Genomic DNA, 12,564 nt, shown 5'->3' on the forward strand with positions numbered 1-12,564 from the left:
TTATTACTTTTTTTACAAAACGAATCTTTTGTAGAAGATCAAAAGCTGTTCTCTTCTTCGAAGAAGTAAATTAATATGATCCATTTGTTAGAGAAGACACATCACATTTTAATGGATTAAAGCAATGTGGAGATGCCCCAGACTGTGTTCCCAGCTCACCTCTGACTCATAATGTGACCTCAGGCGGAGTGTTCATATCCCCAAATCCTGGGAGGCAACTCAATAAAGTGGAAAGACAATGAATCTTGAAATTGGAAGACCTTGGGCTGAATTTTTGCTCCTCCCTTTACTTTCTACAGGATTTTGACTAACTTTGCCTAGCTAAGTGTCAGTTTCTTAACCACAAACCAGGATAACAGTGCCCACTTAACTTCTGAAAAGAAACAAATGGAGTCACAGGTGAAAATGCCTGGCAGATGCTAAAAACTCAAATGTGAGTTTTTCTTTTTATGTTCTTCAGATTCAATGGCTATTGTACAAAACCATGAGAACACTTCTGCAAAATGTTATTCTGTAGCCTTAATGGGCACCACTAGCACATGAGGAATGGCAGATCCAGTCATCATCATGATTTAACCCTTTTGCAACATTCATATAGATCTAATGGTGAACATGTGAACAAGGCTTCAGTGTATTTTATAATGGCCCTGTTTGTTTTGTCTTTTGAAGAACTGCAATACAAAAAATAACAAATGCTTCCCACAATATGAGAACCAAGTTGATGTGGGATTTTTTTTAACTTACGGTGAGAGGCATTCTAGAAAACTTAGTTATATAAAGAAATTCAAAGATTATTTTAAAAGCTAGAGGAAGCATGATTAGTAACAAAATTAAGAAAAACCAAAACCACATCCACGCTGGGGGATCCCAGGATAAACCACCAGAAGAAATTGGATGAAATTCAGAAAAATGAAATTTGGACTAAAAATCAGGAAAATAAAGGTTAACAGGGAGGAATATTACAACACACAACAATTTCCAAGAGGAGCAAGAACTAAACACTGGTTGACTCATAGCAGGGTACACTTGAACAAGGAAAATGCCCTGAAACAGAAAAAATGATAAGCTTTCCATATAGCTCACTGAGTTTTTATTGTTCTGAATACACAGGCTTCTGTGTTTTCAGGTGGGCCTGCAAATTTCACATGATCTTTGATCAATACTGTTCAACACTAATTTTGCCATTTTGCAATTATTAGCAGGTCCAAATATCCACCCTACAGCCATGTGCAAGATTTCTGACAGTAAAGTCTTTTCCACGTTCACAGAAAGTCTTTTTGTAAATGAGTCATTTTTTAGGAAAAAAATATTCTCACTGCCAAATTGTAGGGTTGAAGAATACAGAATCAATTTAATTTCCTTCCATGATTCATAGTTATAATGCTCCAGGAAAGATGTATAGCATTGAAATGGAAATTAAGGAAATAAAATCAGCAAATGTGCAAGGGTCACAATCTCTTCTGAGCCCAATTCTGATCAGGCCATAAAATATTCTGCCAATCTAAACATACAGATCTTCTCAAGTAGTGAGGAGGATAGAGTAATCAATTTTCTTTCAGTGCTCTAAACTCTAAAAATGAGAATAAAATACAGAGAAATAATTTTGGATGTCACTCTTCTTTCTGAAATGTAAGAATGTGATTCAAAGTTTATTCTATTACATTAATTTTCTTCAAAGTTTTCCAAAATTCCCACAGATACTCTTAAGTATACAGCCATGGTAACTAAGTAACCTAAATCAAGTGTATATTTTGAATATCCACTGTGGATTCTTCTTGCCACCAGCACACTTTATAGCTCAACATAACTAAATTCAAAAAATATTCATAAATCTGTCTTGTCATGTGTAACTAATGTAGAAACTCATTTGCCACCTAACTGAACTACCAGTCCAATAGTTTATATGCTTTAACTGACTGCTCAAATTACTTGACTAATACATCTCATTAATATATGTAAAATTAAACCCAAGCTAAGATCTAAGAAAGAACTGGAATGCTATGGGAGGTGAAGAGTAGATAGGGAAGCTTTCTGAAGAGACAAGCTCAAAGGAACACTAAAGGAAGCACAGTGCAGAAGAGGAAGCCCTTCAAAATGTGCCATGAAGCATGACAAGATGAGACATATCCATGGAGACAAAAGAGACAGCACATGGGGAAGCATGCTGCAAACAAGACTGGACAGTAGACTGCAGCTTTCATGCACAGCTTGTGGGTCTTATGAAGGATTTTTTTAAATATTTATTTTTGAGAGAGAGAGAGAGTGTGAGCAGGGGAGGGGCATAAAGAGAGGGAGACACAGAATCCAAAGCAGGCTCCAGCCTCTGAACTGTCAGCACACAGCCCAATGTGGGGCTTGAACCCATGAACCGTGAGATCATGACCTAATCCAAAGTTGGACACTTAACCAACTGAGCCACCCAGGTGCTCCATGGTTTTTGGTCTTTAACCAATCCACTATACCAGAGGGTCACACAATCAGACTGCAGCTCTGAGAAGCTTGCTTGCTACACTATGGAGATAATTATAAGTGGCAGGGAGAAGCAGAAAGACCAAGTGGGAGGTTCCTGCAGGAGAGAGATAATGGTAGGTAGAACCTGAGTCCATTCAAGTTGTATTTAATTCAACCTGATGATGAGCTACAGGATGTCAGGAATCTGAAGTTATAGTATGATGCCCAGGTTTCTGATTTGTGCAGTGGATGGCAGATAATGTATCACTAACTGAGTGGGGGAATCTGGAGTAAAATACTATTATTTGGTTGCCAAATAATAGCACAATTTTTTTAATGTATTTTTGTGGACTAACATAAAAAATTTACATTTGACAATGGGAAGATATAGACTTTTGTTGGGGGACAAAATTTCTACTCAAAGCAGACTACATTTACTATAAATGAAATTTAATCTATATCTAATTCTCCCACCCTTAAGTAAGAGTGGATGAGTGATAAATATGGAACACATCACCTGCTTTCCTATGATATTTTGCCTTGAGCTTAAGCACATAAAAGAAAAACACTGCCTACCTTTGACAACCTCTATAGATGCAGCTTGGTTCTCAGATTCACAAAACTTAATTAAGCTTAGGTAAATTGCCTCATTCCCTGAGTATGACTGCACTTGAAGTTATTCTAAGCTTATTTCAAAAGGAAAATGTACAGTGTTGCTGGATGGCTCAGTCGGTTAAGGTCTGACTCTTAACTTTGGCTCAGGTCATGATTTCACAGTTCATGAGTTCAAGCCCTGAATCGAGCTTGGTGCTGACTGTGGAGTCTGCTTGGGATTCTGTCCCTCCCTCTCTCTCTGCCACTCCCCTGCTCACTCGCGCTCTTGCTCTCTCAAAATAAGTAAACATTTAAAAAAACAAAAGGAAAATATGCAACTTTTTAAGGTAACCAATAGCATCTTTAGTAGTTCTTACTTCCTAAATTTCTAATAGTAACATTTTCTATTCAAAGAGAAGTGACCAATAACTAGCCTCATTCTCTTTCTGTTCTGCTATATTTTTTCCATAGTAATTACCACAATCTGATATCACTTATTATTATTATTATTATTATTATTATTGTATAGTCATTATTGTTGTCCCTCCCTAGCAGAATGTGAGCTTCAAAATGGCGGGTTTTGTCTTTTTTGTTCATTGCATATCTCCTCAAACTATAACAGTGCCAAGAGCAAAGTAAATACCCAATCAATGTCAGGTATATGAATGGATGAATGAAATAATAAGAAAACAAACATATAAATGTTTATGGTGCCCAACCAGTCACTACTACTGATGGCTCTAAAATAATGGCAGAAACAGCCCTGCATTCATACAGATTACAATCAAAACAATACAAAATATAAGCATAAATTTATCTTTAAAATCACACATGCTAGTTGTGTTATCAATCAATTCCTTCAAGAATTTAAACAGACAAGTAATGGGGCGCCTGGGTGGCTCAGTTGGTTAAGCGTCCGACTTCGGCTCAGGTCGTGATTTCGCGGTCCGTGAGTTCGAGCCCCACGTCGGGCTCTGTGCTGACAGCTCAGAGCCTGGAGCCTGTTTCAAATTCTGTGTCTCCCTCTCTCTGACCCTCCCCCGTTCATGCTCTGTCTCTCTCTGTCTCAAAAATAAATGAACATTAAAAAAAAAATTTAAAAAAACCAGACAAGTAACATTTCTATAAAATATCTACATACACATCATTATTGTATATACTATCCATAATATAAAAAAAAAATAAGTAATGTACTTAAGAGGCCCATGAGGAAAACATGGAGAGATCCATACAGGAGATTTACATAAGGGGTGTGTTCGAGAAAAATGAATTAGCTAGTGGACCAAGCTTTGTCTAGGAAAGCTTTACAGAAAAATTTTAAATCACATTTTATTTTACAAAAGGGAGATAAACTGCCCAAGTGGAAGATAGTTCATTTGAGGCAAGTGGTCCAAATTTTAGTTTACCAGTAAGACTCTCAAGAGGGGTTTGATCATGCATGTGCATGTATTTTATAGTACAGGGAGACAGTGAGACAATAAACCTTTTTGCTAAAGGAATCCAAACTGAGGTGAAGTAAGAGCTCAGGTAGAAATAGTTTTCTCTAGATGTGTATTGTATACACATTTCAGTAAGCCTCTTCTTACAATTCTCTTTTCTAAGCTAAGTAACAGCCATTCCTTTGGCTTGTAACCTCACGTACCCCATTTTCCAGGCCTTAATCTTCATGGCACTCAGCCCCAAATTGCCCACAGCTCTTAAACTGTTGAGTCCACAACTGGCACCATGTTAAGAGTCTGAGGAAAACATAAAAACTTGTCTCATGGGTCTTATTGTTCTACTACTAATTATTCACCTCCTGTCACGCTTACTCTGCAAACCTAACTGCCAGATTTCTTCCCTTTCCTTCCATTCTCTACCAACACTCTTGACTAATTTTAAAACAGCACCTCTTGTTTGGATTACACCTGAGGTACAGTCAATTCTCCCTGACAGACATTCTTCTGAGTTTTCACTCTCTCCCCATCTCTCTCTTGTAAGTCAAATCCAAATTCTACAATTCCCCATAGTATCCAAACCAAATCTAACACTTCAAAAGCAGGACTGTCATCTTTCTTAATATAGACATTATATATTTACTAACAATGCCAAGTATTGCATCAGCCTTTCAGGCAACCCCATTACAAATCCCTTTTCACCAAGGTTAAATTTAAATAACACATCCCAGACAAGTAAGAGCCATACGTTTATTTGGGTTGAATTTCACTACATTAGAACAGCCATTCTCCAAGTTCGCTAAATCTTTTTGGATCTCCATGTCACCGCAAATGCCAAAATAAATTCCAAAAGTGAAGTCAAGAATTAAAATTCTCAAAAATCATAATACAGTAAATGAATACAGTAATGTTCAAAAAAAAAAAAAAAAACACTGGAAGAAATAACAGAACATTTAATTGTGACAAAATTTTACATTACTAGAAATTAAAACAAAACTATAAACCAAATAAATAATTAAAAGAAACATTTACAACATAGATGTCAAAGAATTGATTCTCTTAGTGTATAGGAAGCTCTTACTAATCAACATGAAACATACTATCACTCCTATAGAAAAGGACAAGAGGAAAATCACTCTGACTGTCAGACTTCTATATTCAACTACCACTTAAAATTTGTACTTGAATAGGGGCAGCTGGCTGGATCAATCAGTTAAGCATGCGACTCTTGACCTTAGGGTTGTGGATTCAAGCCCCATGCTGGATGTAGAGATTACTTTAAAAAAATTTTTTTTAATCTTTTTTTTCCTTCAAGTAGGCTTCACAGCCAGCGCAGAGCCCAACACAGTGCTTGAATTCATGACTCTGAGATCAAGACCTGAGATCAAGAGTTGGATGCTTAATGACTGAGCCAGCCAGGCACCCCAAAAATAATCTTTAAAAAAATTCTACTTGACCATCTGATAAAATTTTAATATATCCTAAACCAAACTCTTAATTTCCCTTGCCCTAGTTTCCGTATCCATCCTTCCACATCTCACTGGAGTCTCCTTTGACTTCTCTCCCTCAAACTCAGGCAGGGTACATCATCAAATTCCATCAGCTCTAACTTCAAAATACCCCCAGAAAGTCGCAGTTCTCTTTGCCTCACTACTTACTATCCTGATGCTAGCTGCCATCATCTTACTCTTGGGTTATTTTAAGAGCCTAACTGATCCTGCTTGTGCCCTCATCTCCCTAAAATCTATTCTCAACTCAGAAGTTAGAGTACTTTTGTTTGTAAGTAAGTTACATCACATCAGTCCTTTACTTAAATCCTCCAGTGGTTCCTCAGTTCACTTCAACTGAAAGCCAAAGTCATCACAATGGCCTGAAGAACCCTATTTGATCTCCCCTCCTTTCTCCCTCCTATGTACACAAATTCATCTCCTACTAACTTGCCCCATCCCTCGTATTTGTAGTTTGATCAAGTCAGGTAACTTTGAAATTCCCCATGTGTGTTGACTACTTCTGTAAAGTTGAACCCTCCATAGACAGCTAGCCACTTTCTGGAATCTCTAGATGACACAGGGGTACAATGAAGGGGTGGGGGTGGGGACAAAGAGGGGTGCTGCATCATGGAGTGGGGCTCATTGACCAATCTATTCTTCTGTCTATTGGTAGCACTGTGCTATCAATATTCCTGAATCACTTAAGCCAATAATACAGAAAACCAACTCCAGATTTTGACAGTTTATTCTAGCTTACCTTTCTCTCTCAGTAAATGTGATGGCCTTCACGGAATCTTAGAAAATCAACATTGGACAGAACATGGGCCTCATCTGGCACCATCTTCTCATTTCCCAGATGAAGAAACTGAGGCCCATGAAACCGAAGCATTTTTTAAAAGCAAAACAGAGGGCAAAACAGGCTCAGATCTCTCCAACAGCCAGCAAGGGCTTTGGTTTCATAAAGTACTTTAGTTCATGAAGAGTACTTAATAATGACAGAAAACAGACAGAAACAAACACTACTACAAAATCATAAAACAGTCCTATATATTTTCATAGTAGGCCTTCTTTCAAAAAAAATCAATGTCATAGCAGTATAATGTCTTTACTAATAGCACTACTCTGAACTACCTAGCAGGATATAGAAATATTTCCGCTGCTTCTCTCTATATAATGATAGAATAGCAAAATAGTAATATGCTCAGACACTGCTGATAGAAATCAAGAAAGGAGGGGAAGAATTTGAAAATCGCTCTTTCATTTTGTTTGAAGGCATTTTCCTTATGAAAATTAGTATTTCTCCAAAATGGAATAATTCCTATTTAAAGCTTTAGTTGACTTGGCCTGGTTATGTGAAAGAGATTCAAGCTGCTTATTGAAGGGGATTGCACAGAACCAAATCCAAACAAAGCAGAATTCCCTTCGAATTGTTCCATCCAACTTTCCTTGGTCCAGATGGCTTCAATCGCCAGCCAGAGACTCCACCCACACCTTCCCACTCCCGCTGTGCACTGGCCCTGGACACACACTAATGACCTTCAGCTGTTCTGGCTCCCAGACTCACTTTCTCTTCCTGCCCCGACTCCTATCTCCTACAGATTTCCTACAGGGAAAAGGAGAGATTTAGGAAAAGTTGCACCTTTGGGTAAACAGATTAACATTAGAGAAACCGTTTCTTATTGCTGCTGTAACGAATTACCCCAAACATAATGGCTTAAACTAACACACACACTTGTAGTTCTGTAGGTCAGAAGTCCAACATGGCTTTAGGGAGCTAAACTCATCATGTCAGCGGGCCTGCATTCCCTCTAAAGGTTCTAGAGGGAAAAGTGCTCTTTCCCTTTACCAGCTTCCGGATGCTACCAACATTCCTTGGACATGGACACCTCATCCTGATCTCTGCTTCTGTCATGACATCTCCTCCCCTGACTCTGACACCCCTACCTCCCTCCAATACGGATCGTTGTGATTATACCGGCCACTCAGATAAATTTCCACAGGATAATCTTTGCATCTCAAGATCCTTGATTTAATCATGTGTGCAGAGTTCCTAATCAATACATTTACAGGTCTTAGAGATTAGGATGTGGACATTATTCTGTCTTTTCTCTAACATCAGATATTCTCTAATACCATCTAACCTCTCATATCAGGTACTATGTACCTATCCCTATAACTATACATAAAGTCATATACACATACAAACACATACACATGTACTCAATGAGATGACATAATAAATCCATTATAGCTTAGATAAAAGTCATAAAGCAATATCCATGATTATTAGATCAGGCTTATTGCAACTAGTTTCCAGTACTTCATTCGTGACAAAATATTTAATAAGGAAAAAAAAAAGCAAACTAGAGCTGATAGCCTGTGAAAAGCTTGCTCAGCACTCACCTCGATATATTGAATAACTTATACTAAATTATTATTATACAATTAATATTAATTCTATAACTAATTTAGTAAAATTATAATTTAATACAATTGTATATAGTTATAATTTATATATATTATCTATATTATTGAATTTATATTGTTAACATATATTAATTATATAGTAATATATTAATTATTACAATAATATATTAACATACATTAATATGTATTCGTGTATATTAATATATTACATATAATATTACTAATATATTAATATAAGTACTTATATAACTAATATTTATAATTATATAACTAATTAATATTATTATAATTAATTGTTATACTAAATTATTATTACTAAATAATTTAGTAGTGCTCTCAGAGGAGCTCTGTGTCATTACGAGGTGCCAGCAGATGATATTTCAGCATGTCGTGTATCTGCTTCGAGGGGGAAAGCACCACAGCTACCAGTACCCAGACAGAGTAGGGCCCAGGAAAGGGTCTCCAGGGCATCCCACCACCCAGTGTGATTAGGGAAGAGTTCACACAGGGCCTCAGGCAGCACCATCACCGGGCCGCGGGAGTCACAGTGAGGAATGCCACCAAGTGACATGACACTTTAAGTTATGAAGTGAGAACAGCTGGGATATAAGAAACTCCGAGGAAAATGTTGCCATGTTACAGGAGTTGAGGCTAAAGGCAAAGAGGAGATGTTAGATTAAGAACCTATTTGTTTCATTCAATTCAAATGTCTGATGATACATTTTTCACCTTCTTTCCCACAAATTGCTACCAAGCTACTTCTGTACTTACCAGCTTGGCCTACAACGGCACAGAAAGATTTAAATGCCCATGCTATATACCAATGTCCTCCCACCTACCTAAGGGTTTTCTTCCTGAAAACATCCATTATCGCCCAAATCACGGATATTTTCCTCCTCTGCCTCATTTTCATCATCATAAAAACATGTTACAACATGTCCCATCTCTTAAGTTTTTTTTATTTTGAGAGAGAGGCATAGAGACAGAGAACACTCAGGTGCATAAGTTGAGGGAGGGGCATAGAGAGAGGGAGGGAGGGAGAATCCCACAAACTGTGACATTATGACCTGAGGAGAAACCAAGAGTCGCAGGCCTAACTAAGCCACCCAGGCACCTCTCTCCCATCTTTTAAAAAAACCCTCCTTTTATCCCACATCCTAACCATGCAACTGCTCCATTCATCTGTTCCTCATTCTACCCCTCAGAAAAAGCATCTATATTCAGTCATCATTTTACTTCACACTTTCTCTTGAACCCATTTCAATCCAGCTTTTATACCCACCTTCCCTAAACCCCATTTATCAAGGGCCCCAATACCTCCATCTAGCAAATTCAATGGACTAGGCATAGAGCTCATTTTTCAAAACTTCTTAGCAACAATGACGCAACTGAGCACTCCCTTCTCAAAATGCTTTTTTCCCCTGGCTTCTGGGGATGCCACCCCCTGCTGGTTCTCCTCCTACTTCATTGGTCTTTCTTTCCCAATTTCCTTGGCTGCATCTTCCTCCCCTTTTTCCTCTAAAGACAGCCCAAGGCTCAGTCCACTGCCTTCTTCTCTTCTCTAATCTGTGATTACTCTCTAAAGGATCGCATCCACTCTGGTGGCTTGATATAGATAAATCTACAAACGAAGGAGTCCCAACTGTGTACTTTCATTCCCTGAACTCACATCCCTGAACTCAAGATTCCTCTAATATCCTAGCAAGCACCATGGGCATCCTAGGAGCAACAAGGCATTCTCTCCCAGGGCTGTCCAGCTCAGTAAGCTGTTCACACAAAGATCCTCGGAGTCTTCCTCGACTCTTTCTCTCATGCCTCACACCTAATTTGACAGCAATTCTGGTCAGCTTTACATTAAAAAAAAAAATCCAGAATATGACCACTTATCTTCCCTTTCACCACGTCAACCTGTCCAAGCCAGTCTTAACTTCTCCCTTAGAATCTTGAAATAACCTCCCACACATCTCCTGTTTCCACTCTTGCCCTATATAATCTACTCTCCACATAATATTCATATTTATCTTTCTAAAACATAAGCCAGGTAAAGTTACTTCCTATCTCAAAATACCCAAATGCATTGTCATCACACTTAGAATGCATCCCAGTGTGTCAGTTGAGCAGCACCACCCCAGCCACCCAGCAGCTCCTCAGCTCTCTACAGCTTTAGTGCATCACCATTTTGTGACCTGACTCCCTTTTCCAACAATCTCTCTCCAGAGAGGCTCACCTGTGTACCATTTTCCCACACAAAACTGGTGTATGAGACCCCAGCACATCACTACTTCTTCAAAAGTTGGCTATATTTTTGTATTGAATTTGTCAGCAAACCTCTCTCAGGAACTAACAAGCTCCTCTATCCTGATGGTTGGGATAGTGATAGTCTAACATTAGGCTGTGGTTCCTTCATTCCTTAAATATTACTGACTCACAATACACACCTTCCCATCCTTCACGCAAGAAGTTAATGTTTCATGATAAAGAGATATTTTGGATGACAATTATCTAACATTTAAAAGCAAATTCCTCATGTTTATTTGCTGTTATAAACATGCTGACAGCTGAGCTATCTGAAAATATTTGCCTAGAATGCTTTAAAGTAGATTTGCTTTATGTTTCCTTAATTCAAAAATCTCCCTCAGTTCTCTTGAAACTTACAAGATACTATTTTTTTAGTCAATATATTCCAGTGCACGTATGTTCTTAGGAAAATATCACTTTTAAAAAGATCTTCAACTTGAAAACTGCCATAGACATGAAGGAAAAAGACAAAAAGATTTCTGAACCTAGCTATGCATCGATACTCATTAGACAACTTTTTAAATGTAACAAAGATGCATGCAATTTGGGGATAATGCACCTAAAAAGTGACTGGAAAGCTGATCCTATTGACCCAACCAGGCTTAATGTTCCCCTCAGGTTAACTAAACTTCAGACAGCCTTCTTCCTGACCCTAGGCTCCTGATCTCCCTCTTCTTAGAGCATTTATACTCTAGAAAATTTGTCACTTTCTCTGACCCTCTGAGTGGCAAACCTTTTCAAAATTTCTTGTCAGTTTTGCAACTAGCAACGAATGTCTTTCTCAAGGACCTAGGAGCCATCCCTTTGAAATACACTCATCAAGAAAGGGAAGTACCCAGATCTTCCAGTCTCTGAGGGAGGGTAGGACCCTAACTTCGAGAAGTGCCAATTACCAAAGACAGTTGCCCTAATCACACAGGAAAACATCTGCCAAACTCAGGATAACTCAATTCCTGCCACCCCACTGATCACCCACCTAAAGTTCTCCAGTACTTTTTCACTAGCTCAGGCCAGCACGCAAGAACCCTTCCTTTGTTTCACTGAGTAGAGGTCAATCTCTCTCCCTATTACAACAGTCTTGAATAAAGTCTTCCCTGCCTGTTTAACTTTACCCAGTGCAGTTTTTACTTTGACATAATCCCAGTACTGGAGATGACTAAGCTTTCAGTACTCACAGGCTTACCATCTTGACCAGATTGTCCAGGGTAGCCGGGGTTCCCAGGCTGTCCAGGTTCACCCTAGAAAGGAAAAAAAATCTTCAGTACAAAATGACAAACCATAATGATGCAATCAGTCCACTTCAAGGTTCAAACCAATTCCATTATTTGTACCTCTCTGTATGTTAAAAAACAAAACAAAACAAAAAAAATATAAGTCCCAAAATAGGGTTAGAAAAATGCCATATTTTAAACACCCACTTTACCAAATAAAGGCTTTTTATTATGCAAAATGTTGAAAGGATTTACTTCTGTGAGTATATCAGGTATAACAAGTGAGATACTTTCGCTAATGTAAAATGTCAGTATTTATGGCAGGACATTTTTAGAATTCTAAACAAATTAAGTGTCCTAGCAAATATGGTTTCAATAATAGCCATCTTTCATTTGTAAGTCTACAGTCTTTATTCTAAATGTTACACTACAGATATCAATGACCTATAATGTCATAATTCAATTCACAATTTTTTTTTTTTAAGTTCACAGGCTCTATGATCTTACACATGGGACTCAAGTTTAAAGCTGTATGACACTCATTTCTTTTATTCCAGTCAATGTGTTTCTTTAATAATGTTAAAATTTTTAAATCTGAATATTTACATGAGAGCATAGCCAAGCCAAATCAATCTGCCCAACCCCCACAGTCTTTAA

The 12,564-nt window shown here is 38.0% G+C and overlaps 1 protein-coding gene across 4 annotated transcripts in view; it reads right to left on the reverse strand.

The window, feature by feature from the left end:
- COL21A1 (collagen type XXI alpha 1 chain) overlaps positions 1-12,564 on the reverse strand; it is a 170,118-nt gene that overhangs the window by 75,943 nt on the left and 81,611 nt on the right. For all 4 annotated transcript variants that reach the window (XM_049653848.1, XM_049653845.1, XM_049653846.1 and 1 more), the window contains exon 9: positions 11,872-11,934. In XM_049653848.1, the coding sequence (XP_049509805.1) occupies positions 11,872-11,934 (63 nt within the window). The remainder of the gene's footprint in view (positions 1-11,871; positions 11,935-12,564) is intronic.

This window comes from Panthera uncia (genome assembly GCF_023721935.1).
Source record: "Panthera uncia isolate 11264 chromosome B2 unlocalized genomic scaffold, Puncia_PCG_1.0 HiC_scaffold_24, whole genome shotgun sequence".
Lineage (NCBI taxonomy): Eukaryota > Metazoa > Chordata > Mammalia > Carnivora > Felidae > Panthera > Panthera uncia.